At 43.1% G+C, this 24,974-nt stretch overlaps 1 protein-coding gene across 2 annotated transcripts in view; it reads left to right on the forward strand.

Annotated features, from left to right (window-relative positions):
- The window catches only part of TBK1 (TANK binding kinase 1), an 81,830-nt gene that overhangs the window by 41,028 nt on the left and 15,828 nt on the right, over window positions 1-24,974 (forward strand). For both annotated transcript variants that reach the window (XM_056574230.1, XM_056574231.1), the window contains exons 9-15: window positions 1,883-2,079; window positions 3,085-3,143; window positions 3,225-3,316; window positions 5,239-5,340; window positions 12,536-12,596; window positions 13,982-14,103; window positions 14,618-14,694. In XM_056574230.1, the coding sequence (XP_056430205.1) occupies window positions 1,883-2,079; window positions 3,085-3,143; window positions 3,225-3,316; window positions 5,239-5,340; window positions 12,536-12,596; window positions 13,982-14,103; window positions 14,618-14,694 (710 nt within the window). The remainder of the gene's footprint in view (window positions 1-1,882; window positions 2,080-3,084; window positions 3,144-3,224; window positions 3,317-5,238; window positions 5,341-12,535; window positions 12,597-13,981; window positions 14,104-14,617; window positions 14,695-24,974) is intronic.

Consider the following 24,974-nt stretch of genomic DNA (forward strand, 5'->3'; position numbering starts at 1 on the left):
TGGACGGAAGAGAAAAATTGATGAAAGGTGTCAATGCAAGATAGTCCAGATGGTGGATAAGCAGCCCCAAACAAGTTCCAAAGATATTCAGGCTGTCCTGCAGGCTCAGGTAGCATCAGTGTCAGAATGAACTATCCGTCGACATTTACAGGAAATCTGTCATCAGAATCACACGCACTAAACCTGTTACACAGGCTTGTAGTGCGGGTGATCCTGATTAAAACGCTTCTTACCTGGTTAAAAATGGTTCAGCCGTTCTTCAGATATCTATATTTTTAGTTTTCTGTTATTCCCTGGCTTGGGACTCAGTGGGAGGTGTTATAAATGGGACTCGGCTACACGTCATTCTAGCTGGGCGGAGCTGCCGCCCGGCTCATGAATATTCATGACCTTATCCTCACGCACCAGACCTAGAAAAAGGAGTTAGACCAGGAGGATAAGTTCATGAATATTCATGAGCCGGGCACAGCTCTGCCCAGCTAGAAAGACGTGTGGCCGAGTCCCAGATGATAACACCTCCCACTGAGTCCCAAGCCAGGGAATAACAGAAAACTAAAAATATAGATATCTGAAGAACCGCTGAACCATTTTTAACCAGGTAAGAAGCGTTTTAATCAGGATCACCCGCACTATAAGCCTGTGTAACAGGTTTAGTGCGAGTGATTCTGATGACAGATTTCCTTTAAATGAAATGAAAAGCTATGGCAGGTTCACAGGAGGACCCCACTGCTGACACAGAGACATAAAAAAGCAGGATTACATTTTGCCAAAATGAACTTGAGTAAGCCAAAATCCTTCTGGGAAAACTTTTTGGGGACAGATGAGACCAAGATAGAACTTTTTGGTAAAGCACATCATTCTACTGTTTACCGAAAACTGAATGAGGCCTACAAAGAAAAGAACACAGTACCTACAGTGAAATATGGTGGAGGTTCAATGATGTTTTGGGGTTGTTTTGCAGCCTCTGGCACTGGGTGCCTTGAATGTGTGCAAGGCATCATGAAATCTGAGGCTTACCAATGGATTTTGGGTCGTACTGTATAGCCCAGTGTCAGAAAGTTGGGTTTGTGTCCGAGATCTTGAGTCTTCCAGCAAGACAATGACCCCAAACATACATCAAAAAGCACCCAGAAAAGGATGGCAACAAAGCACTGGAGAGTTCTGAAGTGGCCAGCAATGAGTCCAGATCTAAATCCCTTTGATCACCTGTGGAGAAATCTTAAAATTGCTGTTGAGAAAAGGCGCCCTTCCAATAAGAGAGACCTGGAGCAGTTTGCAAAGGAAGAGTGGTCAAACATTCCGGCTGAGAGGTGTAAGAAGCTTATTGGTTTATAGGGAAGCGACTGATTTCAGTTATTTTTTCCAAAGGGTGTGCAACCAAATATTAAGTTATGGGTGCCAATAATTTTGTCCAGCCCATTTTTGGAGTTTGGTGTGACATTATGTCCAGTTTGCTTTTTTTCCTCCCTTTTTTGGTTTAGTTCCAATATACACATAGGGGATAAACATGTGTATAGCAAAACATGGGTTACTACAAGTCTTTTCTGTGAGAAATACTTAATTTTCTAGAAACATTTCCGGGGTGCCAATATTTACGGCCATGACTGTAGATAAAATCGCCAACACCATCTAAAGTTAGACAATAAATATATATTGTCTATGAATAAAGAGGACATAGATATCAAAATATAATTTTACCAACAGTCCTTAAGGGGTTAAATAAGCATTCCAGGATGTTTGATTATTTTTGTTTGCTTGAATAGAGCACCATAGGCTAATATTAGAGAATAATGTGGACATTTTGTGTATGCCTTTTTCTTACATGTTGTTTTTTATAATAATTATCTTTTATTAATTTAATTATTTATTATTTTTGTTTCAGGCCTGCAGAGTTTCATGACTTGGTGTACAAACAAACAAAGATCCCTTCTCAGAACCAGGAGCTGCTTTACGAAGGCAGAAGACTAGTTTTAGAGCCTGGAAGACAAGCACAACATTTCCCTGCAACTACAGAAGAGAATCCTATCTTTGTAGTGACAAGGGAGATGATGACAGTCATTGGTCTGCGATATGAGGAAAGTAAGTACAATTATTAGGTAGAGAGAACCTAGAATGCAGTTACATGCAGCAGTATAGACCAGATAACCCAGTTTACTGAGCAGTATTACTGGTTCAGTCATCGGTTGTAGGCAAGAAGCAGTTTTGTGAGCTCAAGTAAAACTTTCCCATTTATCTGTTTCTTGTTGCAAGCCTGTTTGTTTTATCTCCAGAACAACTGTCGACAAGCATTGTTTGTTGATTTAACCTTGATGTGTGTCTTCCCAACCCTTGTGATGGGATTAGCAGTGACCTGTTTAATATAATACTGGAATGTCTCCATATCGGGCTCTCTTTATAATGACCATACGTGCAGTTCTGTATAGAAAATGGTTCATGTGAGGGATTGTTGTACAAGATATTAACGTAACAATACATAGTAAAAATTTTGTGTGACTGTTTCGTGTAGTAATGTACTTTTAGGGTATGTTCACACATACAGGACCTGCTGCAGATTTTCTGCAGCTGATTTTGCTATCCATTGAAGTTAATGGATAGGAAAATCGGCTGCACAAAATATGCTACAAAAATATGCAGCAGATCCTGTACATGTTAACATACCCTTTAAAGGGATTGTTCTGTATTGTTTTAATATATAAAAAGGTGACCAGCTGTGATTCCACACTGATGCCATTCAACTGCTGCCCATTTTTCACCACTTCCTGCTCTCATGGTTTGACACAAGGATATGGCATCCGAGCTAGTGAATGGTTAACTAGCCTCTTCTTTGTATTGACACGTAGACCAGGAAGTGGGGATAAGGCACCGCTGGAATGGCAGCGATGGTGGATTGCACCGGTGAGGACACCTTTTTCTATTCTATTTTTAAAGATGTCCTCACATTTAGTGAGACCATTGTCCTTGCTAAATTGTACTTTAGTTTTATAATGGTAAAATAATGTCTAGCTATTGAGTTACTGAGTTCCTTATAATAATGATTCTAACACAAACAACTAAATAGAATTAATGAAATCTGTTTTTCCCCAGTAATGATCCCTAAACTTCATTCCCATTATGACTTGGACATTGATGCAAACATGGCCAAGGTTTGTGTATTACTTACTCATATTACGATGATGTATTTATTTGATATCCTCATTCTAAGTAAATGTTATTTTGTTTACCAGGCAGTAACTGGAGTTGTCTGCTACTACAGTCGAATTGCCTTATCATTGTTACTCACACAAGACCTTACACGGAAAGGGATATCTTGGCTCATGTAAGGTGTTTTGTATATATATATATATATAGTGTTACTTTATGTATTTAGTTTTCTAATACAGCCTGATTCAAAAACAATGGTACACAATCATAGCAGTCATATCAGAGAGAACATAGAACACAGATTCATTGACATGAAAAAGACACACTGGCCCTGATTTAATAAGAGTGTTGGGTTTTTATTAGTGTGGAATGTTGTTTCAGACTTTCAGGATTCCACTCTATTTACTATGGGGATCCACAGGTTAAGAAAGTTCTGTCCAACTTTTTTCTTGGTTAAAATTTTAAGCCATTTATTCACAGGATTTTCTGTGAATTCAGTAGAAAATAGGTCAGGTCGTGAGAACATGTCCCTTTTCCAGATGGCCATGCCCCTTTCCAGACAACCTTGCCCTTTTTCGGGCTTGTCTGTTTATTTTGTTGCAATGCACCAAGAAATCTGGCACAGACACAATTTTTCACTACAAATGTTGAAAGCGATTACTATAGATGACATAGCAGATGTCTAGGCGATAGTATTGTTCTGTCCAGACACGTGCCTCGGATATTGACTTGGGTCATTCAGATCATGTGGCTGGGGGCAGATACGCTGAGTCCTTGATGTTGCCCCACTGAAAATAGTTGCAGGGTGTTAAATCTGGCAATCTTGGAGGCCAGCGCAGAATTGGTGAATTGTTCTTTCCATTTGGATGTTTGCTGATACCTGTATAAAACGGATTCACTGCACCAGAAACAATGATTCAGCATTGCCGCGCTGGCCTCCGTAATTGCCAGATCGAACACCATCACTGAAACAGTGGAGTCCATATCTGAGCGCATGCTTGCACGCCTTTGTACAGAACTGGACTACCGTCTAGACATCTACAGTGTCACCAGTTGAAATCACTTTGAACATCTGTATTGTATAGATAAAACTTGTAAAGATAGTGTCTTTTCATGTTAATAGATTTGTGTTATGTTCTTACGGTTATAAATGCTGAGGCTGTAATTCTGCATCATCCTTTTTGTGTGTGTATGTGTATACATGTAGTACGTCCCTGTACTGTAGGGAGGTGCTACCAGACAGCCAGTCAGTGCATGCACTTCAGGAATACATATGTATTACCAGTCTGTTTATACTGTATGTATGCGTGTATGTGTGTGTGTGTGTGTGTGTATGTATATATATATATATATATATATATATATATATATATATAATATATATATATTTTTTTTTTTTACAGTGAAAGAAGACACCAGTATTTATATAACACATAGTATTTCCATAACACATAGTATTTCCAAAAGTTGGTTACAGGTTACAGAGCATGTTTAGAAAACACTCCTATTTTAATAAATATGGCCTGCTCCATACTGTTGTGTTTGTCCATGGGTCCTGCTGTAAATCAGATTTCCAAAAGTGCTATAAAACAGCTTAGGCAAGATGGCTTCCCCCATAATAATGTACCAAAAATAAAATCAAAAGAATTACTATCAGAAAATAGAGATTGGTTAGCAAAAAAAAAGGAGTTCAGTAGCTGGCTCTTAAAAGTGTACAAAATTTCTATTTTTGAAGTTCTTATAATTATACTCAAAAGATCAGCTGTTGTTAATATAGTCTAAAATCCACATAGGGTAAATAGAGATTCTACAATAGATTTGCATAGCAATAGGTGAAATCTGCAGCATGTACAGAAATGATCATTGACAGGATATCCATAATACTGTATTTCTGTATGGGATTGCAAATGGTCTCAAAGTGAAAAATTTTCTGGAATAAAATTTTTTTTATCCGAAAAAAAAAAGTTTGGCACTTTGGGACATGAATACAAAGCCTGCCATTTCCATTTTCCAATGCCCAAACAGCCTTTATGTTAGTTCTTATTGTACATTCCTTGTCTCTAAAAGTAGAGATCACTGTTATATTTTATTTTTCAGTGAAGTAATGAAGGATGAGTATAATGAGACTGTTCACAAGAATACAGAAGTCACTCTGAAATTTAACTTCTGCAACAGAACCATTGAAAAAGACTTTAAGACGTAAGTTTTTCAAATATCTGTGAACTTCAGAGTCCATTACCTATGTTTTACATAAATGGAATAGGTCATCAGAAAATGTCCTGTTTAAATAAAGTTTTTATTTGAATATATTTTTTAAGAACGTTTTGGTGTTTTCCTAATTTTCCATTTTACACTTTCTGTCCTGTAGAGATAATTTTCAGCTGATTTTCAGAGCTCAGTCTCCCCCTCCCTGCACATTGACATGTGCACAGATCACACAGCATGCCTAGAAACTTCTTCTATAGAAATGAATAGGGTTTCCTCCAGACTACTGTGCCTATGTTCATGTGATTTGCTGAAAAGCATATCTCTTAATGCTGTTTAAAAAACACTCAGGCAAGATGGATGCCCCTATAATAATGTACTAAAATTAAATACAAAGATTTACAATAAACACTTACATTGATGTGATCTAAGGTGATACAAGGTGCTCAACTCCAAGTGCAGTTGTGCACCTAAGTTGGAGTGGAGGACCTGCACCTATGGATCACAATGTGGTTTCACAACTGTGGTTAATGTAAACAATGACATTAGCTAACCCTCAAAACTAATGTAAAATTGAGACATTAGCCAGTATATCCTTATATGAAGGACACACTTGAGCCCGCACACCACGCCAAGGTTTCTCAAATTATGCGGGTCCTATCAACTAACCTACCTGGCCAGAGAAATAAAACCAGGAACCAATATTACGGCAGCCATAGGCCCGACTTGCAGATTGCTCCTCAATCACCTCCAGTGTGAATCTAAGCACACATACAATGGGAGGGAGGAGACAAGCTACAAGCCCCACCCTGGTTGGTTCATTTATAGCAGGCCTCACAGGTGAAACCCTAATGCTACCCAGCAAGATAAAAGGGTGCATTAGTATAAGCCTTAAGCTTAAGTTTGTACCCCATAATTGTAAGCGCTGCGGAATCTGTAGGTGCTATATAAATAAAATTATTATTATTAAAGGCGCTGCGAAATCTGTAGGCGCTATATAAATAAAATTATTATTATTAAAGACATAACGGCTTATATTTGCATGAACATGGTTATAGCAGGAAAACTCAACCCCAAGTGCAGTTGTGCACCTTTACTGGGGTGGAGGACCTGCACTTGTAAACCGTTGCTAAGGGTGTTCCCCAGCAAAAATTGCATACAATGGAGGATGCCTGCAAACGGTCACAAGTACCACAATGGCATCCTGACACCAGATAAAGATTTACAATAAGAACATGCTTCTTTGTTTGGATGCGGGAAAAGCTTTTGGTATGGTCTCTTGGCATTTCCTGTGTAAACTCTGTCGAATAGTTATTTTGGCAATCAATTCACTTCCTACATACGCTATTTAATGACCAGTGTTGACTTTGAATGGAAAAAACGCCCCTCCCATGGAACGATTTAGGGGCACCCATTAGGGATGAAATTTATCCCCTCTCGTTTTCAACTTATCTACTTAATCCTTACTTAATCCTTACTTAGTGAGGATTCTCCTCTGTACCCTGGCATCCAAAGACTCTAATGTAGCAGCCTTTTGTTGATGACATTCTCCTCATGATTCCCACTCCCAGACAATCCACTCACCACTTTTTTGGCTGACTTAGATCTAAAAGAATCCTTATCAGATTACTTATTTTAAATCTAGACAAATGTGATGTCCTATTACTGAAAGGGCCCAGCAAACTCCTTTGGACCAATTGTATCCCATTGTGTTGGAACACTGTCTGTTAGCTACCTTGGGGTGAAGATCACCTGATGCATCATACTCCACAAATCTTCAAGCTTGTGTCAAATCTCTGCACCAGGGATGAACGACTAATAAACTCCCTGTACATTCTTATGGAACAACAAAAAACCTAAACTGTCATTCCTCCTTCTCCAAGGAACCAAAAATCATAATGGCCTAACTTCCCTGATAACCACCTCCTAAACCTAGTGGCTCAATGCAGGATCATTAGAGATGATCTTAATTACACCTTTATCGATACTGACGTAGATCTAGACCAGACCTTGGTGTCTGTGCTTTCACTCCGTAATATTTTACACGCTCCGCATGCAATGCTCTCAACACGGTCATGGACAATCCTCTTTGCATATCAGTGGTCTTGGCAAACAATTTGCATCCTCAAATCACTTGACCTGTACAAATCTTTGTTGGTCACCCTAGTAAAAAAACCCTGTTCCCAAAACGGCTGTCCAAATCAGGTCTTTCGACATTGACATGCTAGAGGAGTTTTTGCACCATAACACTTATTGTTCTCCTGCAATGTTTGCACTTTGCAGCAAACATTGCGGGACAATCATGACCCCCTGACCATTCCCCCCTTCGCTTATTTTCAAGCCAAGCTTTTGTAACTACCTACATTCACACACTTTCTCCCACTGACATATCTGACTCCTGGTAGGAGACAAATATCTATTTTACAAATACTTTCGCTTTCTCTTTTGTATACCCCAAGATGCACTTTGGTTGTTAAAGGGAATCTGTCACCTGTGTCAACCGCACTAGACTGTTGGTACTGACTGGTAGTGTGGGCGACACTGATTATGATTGATACTTACCTATCCTCGATCCACGGCTCATCAATTATCTTCCTTATATGGGGTGTAGGCGGTGCTCGAGGAGCACACTGATGTAACAGCTGTTGATTCCTCAAGCCTGCTCGCAGCTGCCCTGCGTGACATCGGCGTGTTTCTGGAGTGCCATCTGTGCACCATGCCTGCTGCCTGAATAAGGAAGATAATAAATGGAGCCACAGATCAGGGATAGGTAAGTGTCATTATCATCAGTGTCACCCACACTACCAGCCTGTACCAACAGGTTAGTGCAGGAGACACTGATGACAGATTTCCTTTAACCCCTTAACGACGCAGGATGTAAATGTACGTCCTGGTGAGGTGGTACAAGGACATACATTTACGTCCTAAGCATAACCGCGAGCATCGGAGCGATGCCCGGATCATGCGCGGCAGGTCCCGGCTGCTGATAGCAGCCAGGGACCCGCTTGTAATGGCGGACATCCGCGATCCTGCGGATGTCCACCATTAACACCTCAGTTGCCATGATCAATACAGATCATGGCATCTGCAGCATCGCGGTCACTAAAACGGATGATAGGATCGCCCGCAGTGCTGCCGCGGCGATCCGATCATCCAGCACGGCAGACGGAGGTCCCCCTCACCTGGCTCCGCTGCCTTCCCGGCGTCTTCTGCTCTGATCTTCCTTCCCGCAGACCAGAGCAGAAGATGACCGATAATGCTGATCAGTGCTATGTCCTATACATAGCACTGAACAGTATTAGCAATCGAGTGATTGCTATAAATAGTCCCCTATTGGGACTATTAAAGTGTAAAAATAAAAGTAAAAAAATAAAGTAAAAAATTTTTTAAAACCCCTCTCCCCCAATAAAAACGTAAATTGTCCATTTCCCCCTATTTCACCCCCAAAAAGTGTTAAAACATATTTTAGATACATATTTGGTATCGTCGCGTGTGTAAATATCTGAACTATTAATATAAAATGTTAATGATACCGTACGGTGAACAGCGTGAACGTAAAAATAAACAAAAGTCCAAAATAGATGCTTTTTTATAACATTTTATTCCTAAAAAAAATTTATAAATAAATTATTAAAAGTTCTATATAAGCAAATATGGTATCAATAAAAAGTACAGGTCACGGCGCAAAAAATTAGCCCTCATACCGCCGCTTATACGGGAAAAATGAAAAAATTATAGGTCTTCAAATTAGGGGGATTTTAAACGTACTAATTTGGTTAAAAAGTTTGCGATTTTTTATATTTTTTTTATTTTTTTTAAGCACAACAGTAATAGAAAAGTATGTTATCATGGGTATAATTTTAATCGTATTGACCCGAAGAATAAAGAACACGTCATTTTTACCGTAAATTGTACGGCGTGAAAACAAAACCTTCCAAAATTAGCAAAATTGCGGTTTTCTTTTTAATTGGTTGCGCCATACATTTTATGGTAAAGTGAGTGATGGCATTACAACGGACAACTGGTTGTGCAAAAAATAAGCCCTCATACTAGTTTGTGGATGAAAATATAAAAGAGTTGGCAAGGAGGAAAAAAGAAAACGTAAAAATTAAATTGTCTGCGTCCTTAAACCCTTAAAGGGGTACTCCGCCCCTAGACATCTTATCCCCTATCCAAAGGATAGGGGATAAGATGTTAGATCGCCGCGGTCCTGCTGCTGGGGACCCCGGGGATAGCTGCTGCAGCACCCACCTGTCATTACTGCACAGAGCGAGATCGCTCTGCACGTAATGACGGGCAATACAGGGGCCGGAGCATCGTTACGTCACGGCTCCGCCCCTCGTGACGTCACGGCCCGCCCCCGTCAATACAAGTCTATGGGAGGGGGCGTGGCGGTCGTCACGCCCCCTGCCATAGACTTGCATTAAGGGGACGAGCCGTGATGTCATGAGGGCCGGAGTCATGACGTCACGCTGCTCCGGCCCCAGTATTGCCTGTCATTACGCACAGAGCGAACTCGCTCTGTGCAGTAATGATGGCGGGGTGCCGCAGCGGCGATCCCCGGGGGCCCCAGCAGCGGGACCGCGGCAATCTAACATCTTATCCCCTATCCTTTGGATAGGGGATAAGATGTCTAGGGGCGGAGTACCCCTTTTAAAGACGCAGCCTTTTTTCACCTTAAAGACTGAGCCCTTTTTCGCAATTCTGACCACCGTCACTTTACGCATTAATAACTCTAAAACGCTTTTACCGAATATTCTGATTCTGAGATTGTTTTTTCGTGACATACCGTATATACTAGAGTATAAGCCGACTCGAGTATAAGCCGAGACCCCTAATTTCAACCCAAAATCCCAGGAAAAGTTATTGACTCGAGTATAAGCCTAGGGTGGGAAATACATCATCCCCCCCTGTCATCATCCAGACCCCCGTCATTAACATCCTCATCATTATCACCGCCTGTCATCATCCAGACCCTCATCATCATCACCTGTCATCATCCCCTTGTCATCATCCCTCCCCCCCCCCTCATCATCCCCTTGTCATCATCCCCACCCCCCTTCATCATCCCCTTGTAATCATCCCACACCCCCCCCCTTCATCACCCCCTTGTCATCATCCCCACCCCCCTTCATCATCCTCTTGTCATCATCCCACACCCCCCCTTCATCATCCTCTTATCATCCGCCCTCAGTGGTCTTCAACTTGCGGACCTCCAGAGGTTTCAAAACTACAACTCCCAGCAAGCCCGGGCAGCCATCGACTGTCCGGGCTTGCTGGGAGTTGTAGTTTTGAAACCTCCGGAGGTCCGCAGGTTGAAGACCACTGCGGACTTCGACATCATCCAGCCCCCTCTCACCCCCTTTAGTTCTGTACAGTACTCACCTCCGCTCGGCGCTGGTCCGGTGCTGCAGGACTGTCCGGTGGGGAGGTCGTCCGGTGGAATAGTGGTTCCGGGCTGCTATCTTCACCGGGGGCGCCTCTTCTCCGCGCCCAGAATAGAGGCGTTGCCTTGACGATGACGCAGAAGTACGTTGGTAATGAACGTACCTCTGCATCGTTGTCAAGGCAACGTGACTATTCTGGGGCCGGGCCCGAAGCGCTTAGAAGAGGCCTCCCCGGTGAAGATAGCAGCCCGGAACCACTATCCCACCGGACGACCTCCTCACCGGACAGTCTTGCAGCACCGGACCAGCGCCGAGCGGAGGCGAGTACTGTACAGAACTAAAGGGGGTGAGAGGGGGCTGGATGATGTCGAAGTCCGCAGTGGTCTTCAACCTGCGGACCTCTGGAGGTTTCAAAACTACAACTCCCAGCAAGCCCGGACAGCCGATGGCTGCCCGGGCTTGCTGGGAGTTGTAGTTTTGAAACCTCTGGAGGTCCGCAGGTTGAAGACCACCGCGGGTGGAGAGTTCACTCGAGTATAAGCCGAGGGGGGTGTTTTCAGCACGAAAAATCGTGCTGAAAAACTCTGCTTATACTCGAGTATATACAGTAGTCTACTTTATTTTGGTGGTAAATTTTCGTCGTTGCTTGCATCCTTTTTTGGTGAAAAATAAAAAAAATTCATGAAAATGTTTACAATTTTGCATTTTTCTAACTTTGAAGCTCTCTGCTTGTAAGGAAAATGGATATTCCAAATACATTTAATTTTTATTCACAAATACAATATGTCCACTTTATGTTGGCATCCTAAAATGGACATATTTTTACTTTTTGAAAAAAATTAGAGGGCTTCAAAAATTTCATGAAAATTGCAAAATCTGAAGGGACAGATGTTACAGAACTACAACTCGCAGCATGCCTGGGCAGTCTAGGCATGCTGAGAGTTGTAGTTTGGCAACATCTGGAGGGCCACCATTTGGGCACCACTGTAACAGTGGTCTCCAAACTGTGACCCTCCACATGTTGCAAAACTACAACTCCCAGCATGCCCAGACAGCCTTCGGCTGTCTGGCCATGCTGGGAGTTGCAGTTTGGCACCCACTAGGAAGGGCAGCAGTAAATATCGCTTACTGCCCCCTTCCTCCCCCCCACCCCCACTATTGTTTCCCTACCTGTACCGTGATCTCCGCTGTCTCCAGCGGCGATCGGTGGTCCCCACGGCATCTTCTGGTCAGGTACCGGCTTCTATCTTCTCCCCCCGTTCTGCCCGACATCCAGGGGTGGGCAGAATGGGGGGTTGCCATGGCAACCCACTGTCCTGCGCTGTCATTGGTCAGAATTCATTTTGACCAATGGCAGGGGATGGGAGGAGATCGCAGCACTGCGACCTCACTCCTATCTCTCAGGATGATCGGGGCTGTCACTGACGGCTCCGATCATCCCTATTTTCCGGGTGATCGGGTCACCAGAGACCCGATAAGCCCGGAATAGCAGAAAATCGCATGTCTGAATTGACATGCGATTTTCTGCGATCGCTGACATGGGGGGGTCTCCCCTCTCCTTTTGCCTTACTTCCTCCCTATTGTTTATTGTGCCATGGTATTGTTTAATAAAAAAAGATGAATAACAACAATTTTCAAAAATGTTCCCTTTAATGTGAAAAAGACCTACCCTGTCTCCCTGTGCCATAGATGGTTGTTATTAAACATTACTACTAAAATATTCCTATGGATCTTTTGCTTGGATATTAGGCCAAAGATTTAATAATCTTTCCAGCTGAATAGTTTGTCATATGTTGTTACAGATATGAACATGTGATGAGTGTGGAGTCAGAAATATATGAAATACATTCCAAACTGCTACGGGTGAGTATTTCCCTTTGGTAAGAAGAGAAGCACAAACATTGTTTTATATTTTTAAGTATACTACTTTAATGGTACGTTTACACATACGCAGATTTGATGCACAAGATTTTCTGCTGCAGATTTAAATGTAAACTAAATGACTGAGCACAGATTGTAATCTCCAGTTACAAATCCTGCGCATCAAATCTGCGCAGGATCCTGTACATGTGAACGCACCCTAAAAGAAATCTTCTAGCAGGTTATACCAAACGAACGGCGGGTATTGTGTAATCACTCTGATCACTATAGTACTTTCTTATATGCGCAAAAGACCACCAAATACAAATGTATGAAAAATATTTATCTTTATAGTACAGATATATTTCCATGAAAACAAGTAAAAAAGCAAGGCAATAAATCAAGAAAAGACTATATTTACAGGTGTAGTATATCCAAATACATACAGCACTGATAACAAGTCCCCCAAATATAAAATGCTAGTGCATGCAAAGGTGCACATAAGGATCTGCAGGCCGCAGATACCAAGCTGTAATAGTTACCAACCAAAAATTGCAGTAAGTTAGAATAAACACAGTATACAAGACTTATCCTGGTACCCCACCAATCCACAGTTTTTGCAAAATCTTGAATAATTGGAACATGCAGGTTAGGTTGTTTGTGCACTGGGGGTGTTTCCTTTCCCGTAAGTGCACTGTTACTCCTGCCCAACATCTCCAATGACAATGCCTCCTTATAAATATTCGTAGTCTTCCCCTGCTGGAAATCTGGGAATTACGCATAACAATGCAGGGCTGTGCTGGAGATGTTACTGCACAATTACACTAAACTACAAGGTTGTCCATAAAAAGGAAAAAAAAGCAAGTACGGCACTGCCGCATACTTGAGTGTGCGGGAGGTGGTGTGAATGCTGGCCTACACCTGGGCACAAATGTTTGGCGATTCCCCGTGCTCAATCCTCCGGAAAAAGAAAACATTTCAACTTGAAAGAAGAAACGAGGAGGCACTGGAGTTGCTGCCACGTGAAGTTTATTCCATGAGGTTCATGATACAACTCTGGCCAAAGGCCAGAGTTGTATCATGAACCTCATGGAATAAACTTCACGTGGCAGCAACTCCATCCAGTGCCTCCTCGTTTCTTCTTTCAAGTTGAAACTACAAGGTACCCTTACACAAAATCATTTTATAAGATTAACAGGTAACTGGGACCATAGTTTAAAGCAGGTGACTGATATTTGCACTTTTGTGTTGAATTTTCTTAATGTTCTCTAATTCACCCTTCCCTTTTAGGCCAACAATTATTTGCAAATAATTTCTTTTAGGTTTTCTGCTGCTATACTACAAACATTATGGAATTGTAAATGATACTTTATGTTTCCTTTTTCTAGCTTTCTAGTTCTCAGCAAAATCTGGAAACATCACTGCGGGAAATTAAGAATGAGTTATCTCCTGGGGGTGGTCTCAGTGACTCCTGGATAAATGTTGAAGGCACATGCCCAAGTGACAGGAAGTATGTATACAAGCTGTCATTACCACCTTTTTGACTGATTGATTGATTTTAAAAGGGAACTCCAGGTTAGGAAAATGTATCCCCTACCCAGGAATAGGGGATAATTATCCCTGTGATCTCCTGCAAGGCACTCTGGCTCTCCTCGTTCATAGAGCAGAAGTTGACCCCCCCCCCCTTCCATGCATATCTATGGGAGAGCTAAAGATACAAGAGTGCGATACTTATGTATCTTCAGCTCTCCCATAGAGATGCATGGAGTGCATCCCGTGTCGACCCCCACTTCAAGCACGAGGAGAGCAGGAGCACCATGCAGGAGAACACGGGATCCTGGCGTTCTGACCCCCAACACCCCTCCCCCCCCATGATCAAACACATATCCCCTATCCTAAACCCGTTAGTACCATTTTAATAGATGAAAACTGGTTATTTTAGCAGATTGAAGTGGCTAGACATCAGTATTTTAATAAACTGGAAAGAACCGAACCAATAATGATTGTAATTCTGTTCTCCGTAGTGTGGAAAAGATGCAAGTGTTTCTCAGCTTGATAACTGAAATCAGTGCACAGTTCAAAAAGGATAAAGCACAACGCAGTGAGTCTGCTTTTCTGGAAGTTGTTTTGTCTTTATTTTCTCTAAAAGTATTGCCTATTGTTACGTTTATTCATCTTATCAAGACATGTTTGTTGGTCTCAGGAAGTTTACCACACAAGTATGAGTAGATAGTAATGAAAAATATACAAAAGTTCATTTGAGAAATAGTGTACAGTGATATTAGGCAGGGATGTTTAGCTGAAATTTTATTGAACATATTAAAGGAGTTTTCTGGGATTTTGACAGATGTAGGGAAAGGGAGGGTACAGAGCATACTGTTTGCTCCTGATCCACTCTGTAGTCACTGGAAGAAGCCCCCTAATGACGTTGCATACGTTCTGCAGAGGAACGCTGCTGCCAGTCACTGGCGTCGGTGGTAAAATGCACTTCCCCCTGCATGTGACTGCAGAGGCCAGCAGTACTGTGCATAGTGTATGGATGTCAGGGCACTTCTAATTGCTACTGATGGATCCTTATTTAGCCTTCTTTTTCCTGTTTCTTGGCGAATTGGCATGAGCCCAGAAAACTCCTTCAACTAACAAAATAATTGCTTAAAGGGGTTATTCAGGAATAGAAAAAAAAAGAGCTATTTTTTTTCAAAATCAGCTCAACGTCTGTCCCCAGGTTGTGTGTGGTATTAAAACTTGGCTCCATTCTCTTCAATGAAACTAAGCTGCAGAACCACACCTAATCTTTAGACAGATGGGGAGCGTTTTTTGAAAGATATTAGCTCCGTTTTTCTATTCCTGGATAACCCCCTTTTTTTTTAGAAATACTCCACATGAAATCACAACAATGGCCCTGATTTACTATTGTAAACTCGACCTGTTTTGTCGGCTTGTGCGCCAAAACATGGCGCAGTGTGCCAGAAAACCTGGAAAAGGGGTGTGGTTGATGGAAAAAGTGCATGTCCCGACATCTTCTAAAAATCCCAACATATTTTTACTAATGTTTCAACAGAAAATATGGTGGATTTGAGCTCTGGAAAACTCCACAGCTCAGGGCACTAGTAAGAAAGCAAAACAGGGAAACATTAGTAAATACCATAGAATTATTATTATTTTATTTTTTTTCATAAGCCGTGATTTATTTTAAAAACAGATCTTTTTTTCATGAAGTATGTTAGAAAGGTTAAAGGGGTACTCTAGTGGAAAACATTTTTTTTTAAATCAACTGGTGCCAGAAAGTTAAACAGATTTGGAAATGACTTCTGTTAAAAAATATTTGTCCTTCCAGTACTTGATAGCAGCTGTATGCTACAGAAGAAGTTCTTTTCTTCTTGAATTTCTTTTTTGTCTAGTCCTCAGTGCTCTCTGCTGACACCTGATGCCTGTATCAGGAACTGTCCATAGCAGGAGAAAATCCCCGTAGCAAACCAATGCTGCTGGACAAGACAAAAAATAAATTCAAAAAGAAAATAATTTCCTCTATAGCATACAGCTGCAATTAAGTACTGGAAGGATTAAGATTTTTAAATAGAAGTAATTAACAAATCTGTTTAACTTTCTGGCACCAGTTCATTTAAACAAAAAAAAAATAAATAAAGGTTTCCACCGGAGTTCCCCCTTACTGTTTTGCCAAGATAAAAGACAACTATAAAAAGGTTTTGATTCTGAGAATGCCCATTTAATGTTAAAGTAATCATTGACTACTTTAGCATAAATTGGAAACAACAAGAGGTATGTGTAGCTCACTCAAGTAAGCTATCTTGAGGTTAACTGGATTGGTCCAAATCCCAAAAAGACCTAATAAAGTGGAAGAGTGTATATAATAAATAATTATATATGACCAGTCCTCGAGGATAGTGAATGAAAAAGGGGTGGAATAGACTAGGAAAGGATGATGAGAAGACGATGTGGTAAGATAAATGTAATAATATTGAGGAAATAATAAAATAGCAATAAATAATGGGTAAATAATAGATAAATAATTGATAAATAATATTAAGTAAGACCTTAATCGAGGATGGCAGAAAAATTATAGTAAAATAGCGATTTATTCACAAAATAATAACTTACATCTGGGCAGGGCCCTTGTGCCAGATGTCAATATGATAACAAATGGTAACATAAAAATGGAAATTAAAATTTTAAATGTTCAAATGTCACTATCTTGAAACCACCTTAGGAGAAGTGTCCATAAATGAAGATGTCACAGTTAAAGGTGTAATATATTGGATAAAGTTCAAGAAAAGCGCAATTCAGGGAGCGATAAATAAATTAATTCAGGGTGAAAGAATCTGATAATGTTAGTTCAGTAATGGTTAGATCAGTGTTTCCCAAACGCAGTCCTCAAGTCCCCCCAACAGGTGATGTTTTCAGGATTTCCTTAGTCTTCCACAGGTGATATAATTCTGGTCAGTGAATCAGGCATCACCACAATTATATCACCTGTGAAAGACTAAGGAAATCCTGAAAACATGACCTGTTGGGGGGACTTGAGGACCGCATTTGGGAAACACTGAGTTAGATGGTACCTGTGTGCCATTAATGTAATTTTTCGCTTACTAGTGGAGTGCAGCCGGCATCCTCGGGAGCGGCAGTCTCCCAGTGGCACGGAGTGGCGTCCGGCCTCAGTATGTGTGTGTGGTCCCAGTAAAGTGGAGTACATGGTCCCAGCAACACAGACTGGCACGGGGATGCGTCTGGCCGAAGGGGAATATAGTAGGTGATGTGATGATCGCAGTCCCTGACATCCTCGTATCCTGGAGAGAGAGGATCGCGCACACGATCCACTGAGGTCCCAGAAGAGGGGGTAAATAGTTGTAGAAGGTGGTTGCGTGTTTCAAGATGACTGCCTTATTCCTCAGTAGCCATAAGTAATAGATATATATTATTACATTTATCTTACCACATCGTCCTCTCATCATCCTTTCCAAGTCTATTCTCCCCCCCCCCCCTTTTCATTCACTATCCTTGAGGACTGGTCATATATAATTATTTATTATATACACTCTTCCACTTTAGCATAAAGCCAGCTCATCTGCAATGCCAACGTGCATAGAGTTCAATCCCATAGAATCGAGCTAAATTGTGAAGTGACTCCAGTGCTCCTTTTGAATAGATGAAATCCTTAAGCTTTATTTCACAATGTTGGAAACAGTCTTCTCGAGAAAACAGCATATGTATATGCATCCAGAGTGACAGGAAAAAAATACAGGTTTGGCCAATACTAGTTTTTACTCTGTCTTACTATTGGTAAAAGCCATGGGCTTAGGAACCGGGACACACACACACACACACACAACCCCCCCCCCCCCCCCCCCAGTTTTGCCCACAGTCCCAACTTATTAAGTGGGTCTGCAGGCTTAGTTGGGACTGCGGGTGGCAGATCCAGCTCCTGCACTTACAGGTGGGAGGTGAAGTCAGCGGAACCAGGCATCGGAGCACTGCAGCTTCTGTCAAATTACATATTAGTTCAAACTTTTAAGGCCCGCACGCCTGATGCTTCCCACGCACATGGCTGGTGTCAGTCAGGTCTGCAGGACGTCTCCTGTAAGTACTGTCACTGATGTGTAGACTAAAGTGTAAAAAGTCATATGAATGTTAACCCCTACCTACCTGTGTGCATACAGTAGTACAGTCCCTGGGAACAGCAGATTTTGAGCTAATCTAGTGCACTCCGGCAGCAGTACAGTCAGGACTGCCAGGTTTACTCTGTTTATAGCCGCCATAAATGCTCTCCTGCTCGGATATTTAGGAAAATTAGTTTCTATTGGGAAAGTGTTAATGTAAGTAATGTGTATAAAGGGGGTGAAAAACAGAAGGAAAGGACTGATCTATATTGTAGGAATTAGGGGGTCACTATTGTAACTACTGTTAAGCATACAGGGCGTAAATTTACACCCTTGACGTCCAGGACTTAATGAAAAACTGTCACCCTGATCACCCTCACATAAGCCCAGCACGGGTGACCAGGAGTCCAAAGGGTGGTCACTTACTTAATTCTGTCTAGTGGTTCTTGTCATATGGGCTCCAGAAGATCTCTTGCTATATTCACTTAATTACGCGCAGGAAGTGGGGCCCCGCTGGCCACCACTGCCTCTGTCTGCCTCCTTCTACTGCTGGCCCTAAATTAGCATAATCATCTTCTGTGACTCCACATCCCAGTGACTTGGAGTCGCCGGTCACATTAGCGATTCGCTCTGGAGCATATGCGCACTACTAGATCAGCAGAGTGCTGTCAGCAAGCACAGCTCTCATGTCATTACAACGTGAGCTGTATAGTCTGTCAGTCCAGCTACAGAGCGGGGGGCTCACGTGACCGGCGACTCCACGTTACTGGGACGTGGCGTCACGGAAGATGACTATGCAAATTGAGGGCCAGCAGTAGAAGGAGAGGGACAGAGGTTGGGGCGGCCAGCCAGCGGTGTCCCACCTCCTGCGCGCAATTAAGTAAATATAGCAAGAGATCTTCTGGAGACCATACCACACTACTTCACAGAATTGGCCCCTCTTTGGACTCCTGGTCACCCACACTATATGTCAGTGTTTTGGGTTTAGTGTAGGTGATCAGGGTGACAGTTTTCCTTTAATGCACCAGAAGCTGCGCTCGCTTCAGAGCAGTGAGTGTCAGCTACGATCCCACCAATGCCAGTCATTTACCCTTTAGACATTGTGATCAATGCGGATCATGGCATCTAAAGTGAAAATAAATTGTTGCCAGTGGCTCAGTAGAGCGTATTGTGCCCCGGTGATGTGATCACATCACACGTAGGAGAAGCTAAAATGGCGGGGGATGGTCCCTTTACTTGCCACCAACTGCTCATTCACTGATGCAGCTTGGCTTAGCCAGGCTTTATCACTGAATCGCCTATCTCACTGTGTAATGCCATGCCATAGGCATAGCATTATATACTGAGTACATATAAAAGTCTCCTATGGGGACGTAAAAAGTGTAAGAAAAAAATAATGGGGGAATTCATCAAGACCTGTGCTGAGGGAAAGTTGACCAATTGCACATCCAATAAGATTTCTTCTTTAATTTTTTAGAGGCCTTTTTCAAAAATGAAAGAAGCGATCTGATTGGTTGCCATTGGCAACTGGTTGAATTTTCCGCTTCATAAGTTTTGATAAATCTCCCCCAATGTCTCTAAAATTATACTAAACCCCCTCCCCTAATAAAAAAATTAAATCACCCTTATTTTCCGAATTTAAAAAAATTTACATATTTTCTATCGCTGCATGCGTAATTGTTCTAACTATTGAGATATAATGTTTATGATCCGGCACAGTAAACAGCGTAAATGTAAAAAAATACCAAACACTAAAAATATAGATTTTTTACCACATAATATATCAGAAAAAAAATTACTAAGAAGCGATCCAAAAAGTCCCATCAAAACAAGGATTCCGATAAAAACTACAGATCACTGTGCAAATGAGACCTCATACGTTCCTGTATACGGAAAAATAAAAAAGTTATGGGGGGGTCAGAAAAGGACAATTTTATGCATACCAATTTTGTAAAAAAAATAAAAAAGTTAGCATTTTTAAATGTAGTACAATAATAGAAAAACTATATAAATTGGGTATTATTTTAATCATGTTGACCTACAGAATAAAGATAATGTATCATTTTTACCATAAAGTGCACTGCATAAAAACTAAATTCCCTGAAAATTACAAAATTACAGTTTTCTTATCACAAATTATAATCTTTTGGTTTTGCAGTACATTTTATGATAAAATAAAATGTCATTATAAAGTACAATTTGTTGCGCATATTACAAAGTACAATATGGGTCTATAGGTGAAAAAGGATATTACTGGCTACAGAGGGGGGCATTAGGGGGCATTAGGACTGTGTACAGGGGGCATAGTGGCTACAGAGAGAGCAATATGACTTCACAGGGGGCATATGGATAAATAGGGTCCATTATGACTGTGTATAGAGGGCATATTATTGGCTACAGAAGGCGTATCATGACTGTCCTGGGACACACCTAAGTTAAGCAAAAATTAAGTTCAATTTTGCAATATTGTCATGCAATATTGAGTGGTTTTGCCAATTTTGGACCCTCCCCTTTTATGGCTCCACCCTCATAGTCTCACCCATTTACAAATGTTATTCCCCCCAGATTTGTGGGGGTTCCTATTAGGGATGTAAGAAAAAATCGATTCTCGCGATAATCGCGATTTTTCATTTGCCGATACAGAATCGATTCAAAATATTTTTGAATCGATTCTTTTAGGGATGTGGAATTTTTAATAAAACGCACTTTATCTTACCTGCCAACGAGCCCGCGGAGCTCCGGTACAGTCCGGTACAGGTGTTCGGTCCCCGGGCTGTATTCTTCTTACTTCCGGTTAGTCCGGCACGTCACATGGAGCTTCAGCCTATCACCAGCGGAGGCGGGACATCGCTGCGGCTGGTGATAGGCTGAAGCTCCATGTGACGTGCCGGACTAACAGGAAGTAAGAAGAATACAGCCCGGGGACCGAACACCTGTACCGGACTGTACCGGAGCTCCGCGGGCTCGTTGGCAGGTAAGATAAAGTGCGTTTTATTTTATTTTGCAGCCCGGACGGGATAACATGAGAAAAGTGAGCACCGGAGTACTAGATCGCCGCTGTCAAAGCTGACAGCGGCGTCTATTGGGATCTATGAATGCTCCCAGGTGGGCGATATATCGCGATGTATCGTCACCTAGACGGTATCGCGATATATCGCGATATATCGAATCGCCACACTGGTATCGCGATTCGAATCGAATCGCCAAATTCTTGGCGATTCACACCCCTAGTTCCTATGCCCCTGGAATATTTTTTTATTTAATGAAGGGAACAACTGCCAGTATACTCCCAACTACTCTGTTTCCCCGAAAATAACACATACCCATAAAATAAGCCGTAGCAGAATTTCTAAGCATTGGCGTAATATAAGCCATAACCTTGTAGGCGTGGCTAAGCGTAACGGTGCGGAGCAGTAAAGTAGACGGGCAGTCCTTCTCATCTGCCCCATCATGACAGCTGCTATCTCGGCGCGACCAGAAAGGTGCCGGCAGCCCCATCATCAAGGTCAGCTCCCCCTGTCAGGTCCTGGTCCTACTATTCGTGCTGCCAGCCACGGCATAGAGGGAGACAGAAAGTGGAAGTAAGTCTCCTCAGTGAAATGATGAACAGAAAGTTCTGCTTTGTTGGTCCTCAGGGGGAAGAATAAAGCTGTGGCTGCCGTTTTACTCAGCACTGTGGGTCTCTCTCACCCAACACCAACTGCAACAGTCTGTGGGACTCTGTATTGTTGTATCATACTTAATTAAAATAAGACATCCCCCCCGGGGCGTGGCTTGTGCAGCGGTCTGAGCGGTCGCATGTAGTGGTAGCTCCCGCACAGAACCTGGGATATCTTCCTCCTGTTTAGTATCCTGACTCCCGAGACACCACCAGGACGCACCGGAACCATGGGGCGCACTAATAAGGCCGACCAGAACCGGAACAAAGATAAATCTGCAGTGGAAAAGCTGCAGGAGTTTGCACGGGGCCCTATCCAAGATGGCGCCGGCAGCGCGGCCTGCTCGGCCCCGGAGCCGGAGGACGTGGAGGACGATTCTCCTGAGTCCGGAAGCCCCGGAGACTCCGGCTCGGATCTCACCTTGAAGCAGGTGACCGAACAGCTACTCCAAGCGATCTCGTCCTGCCAGACGACGCTCACAGGGAAGCTGGAGGAGGTGAAGGTGGACGTGGGCCTGCTGCGACAGGACCTGCAGAATGTACGAGGACGGTTGGTGCAGGTCGAGGACCGTGTCTCTACTCTGGAGGATACGGTGTCGCCGATGCCGAATACTATCTCCACGTTGGAATCGCAGCTGTCTATGTGTAAGCAGAAACAGGATGACCTGGAGAACAGACTGCGAAGGAATAATGTTCGCATCATTGGACTACCTGAGCGGGCTGAAGGTCAGGCGCCGGCCATGTTTGCTGAGCGGTGGTTCCGTGAGTTGTTCCCCAATGCCCCATTCTCCGTGGCGTTTACAGTTGAGAGGGCCCACAGGGTCCCGGCCCGGGCTCCACCACCTGGGGCCCCTCCTAGGCCGTTCTTGGCCCGTATCCTGAACTGTAACGACCGTGATTTATTACTACGTCAGGCTCGACAATTAGGGGACATCACCTATGATAATGTGAAAGTATCCTTTTTCCCAGACTTTTCTGCTGATTTACAGAAAAAGAGGGCGACCTTTGCTACTGTGAAGGCGCGTCTTCGAGAATTGCAAATTTCGTACTCAATGGCATATCCTGCCCGCCTGCGGGTACAAGATGGAGATCGAGCGGTTTTCTTCACTGATCCAGCGGAGGTGTTGGAATGGCTGCGCAGAAGGAGAGGAGCTTCCCCCCGCATGGTGGCATGAGTGATCCTGCTAGTCCTGATTCCCCCCTTTTTTTTTTCATGTTTGCTTCCCGTCGCACAGTACCCTGGCCCTAAAGGGTGATAGTTAAAGCCATTCCCGGTGGTGGGAGGGGGTCTCCGCTTTATTAATAACATCCCGGGTTCACCCCCGTATATAAAAGTCACCTATATTACATCTACAGACTATGGTGAGCTTGTTATAGCTGGTTGAGTACTGGACTTGGATTTTTGACTATGTGTTTTTGTGGGATGCTACGGTATCTCAATTTTTGGGTTTTCAATTGGTTAATGGTTTTGGCCCGCACTTATGATTCTTTGCTGGGGACTGTATGGTATGTGTTGCTTCTGGGGGGGGTGGGGGGTGGCCTCGGGGAGGGGGGGGAGGTGGGGGGGGGGTTTTGACTTTCTGTTTAATGCTCTTTTTTGTTTGTTTTAATAATGGCTACCTATAGAGTGATGTCCTGGAATGTTAGGGGATTGGGGTCCCCTAAAAAGAGGGTACTAGTCTTTTCTCATATACGGAAATTTCAACCACAGATAGTGTGTCTACAAGAGACGCATCTCGTCCCATCCAGGTGTCACCTCCTGGGGAGGCCGTGGGTGCAGTGGCGAGCTCATTCCTGCCACACGTCCTTCTCACGGGGTGTCTCCTTGCTGATACATAGATCCCTTAGATGGGAGCCCGTTACTGTCAAGATCGACCCCTTTGGTCGTTTTATATTGGTTCATGCCTATGTGAATAATGACCCCTTAATCCTGATTGGTATTTATAATCCCCCGCCAGCAACGCTAGAGGTGTTCCACATAGCAATATCCTTTGCAGCAGCGTACCCGGGTGTTAAATGTCTGTGTATGGGGGACTTCAATATGATTCCAAATATGTCTATAGACCGACAAGTGGGGAGACTGGGTAACCCTTCCGGGGGCCCTAGTCCCTTCGCAGCCCTCATGCTCGAGGTGGGTTGGGTTGATTTATTTAGGGTTAGACACCCAAGTGCAAGAGTATATTCCTGTTATAACTTAGGGCATAACTCTCTATCCCGTATAGATCACGCTTATGGGTCTCCCGCTTTGGCGGGGGTGGTGTCCGAGATTTACTACTATACCAGAGCTATCTCTGACCATTCACCTCTGTTGCTTTCAATTAATGTCCCTTCTGTTTCTGTTCATAGAAGATGGAAGGTGCATCCCTTTTGGCTGCAGCTTTTAGATCCGGTGGACAGGATCCCTGACCAACTGCAGGTATTTCTAGGGACGCAGGACTGTGAGACGGACCCTGGTATACTGTGGGAAACTCTGAAAGCATACTTGAGAGGTTGTCTTAGATCATCCATCTCTTATCTGAAGAGGGAAACCTCAGTCAGAGAGGAGGAACTGGCGGAGCGGTGTGCTGGATTGGAGGCCAGGTACACGGAGGATCCTACAGACGCTCATAGGGAAGCTTGGCTTGCCATGGGTAGGACATATTTACAACACCTAAATGAGAAAATGAACCGTAAGTTGTTTTTCTCTAAACAATTCTTCTTCGAGCATGGCAACCAATCCGGCAAGCTCTTAGCCCAACTGGTGAGACAGGATAAGGCCGCTCCCCCTATTCTCCGCATTTCATCCTCTGCTGGGACAGTTCTACTGGACTCTACCAGTATTGCTGATAGATTTGCTGACTTTTACATTGACCTATACAGATCTAGAGTGACGTACTCGACTTCTGACCTGTTGGACTACCTGGCGAGGATTACATTTCCCAGACTTTCGGTTGTGGATAGGGAGGACTTGGACAGGGACATTACGACTGACGACATCGAGGAGGCTGTGACTGGGATGACTGGGGGCAAAGCCGCGGGTCCTGATGGGCTTCCTTTGGAGGTCTATATCAAGTATCTTCCTCAGGTGGCCAGCAGTTTGCAGTCTATGTATAGCAACGCATTCGTGTC

This window comes from Hyla sarda, chromosome 4 (genome assembly GCF_029499605.1).
Source record: "Hyla sarda isolate aHylSar1 chromosome 4, aHylSar1.hap1, whole genome shotgun sequence".
Lineage (NCBI taxonomy): Eukaryota > Metazoa > Chordata > Amphibia > Anura > Hylidae > Hyla > Hyla sarda.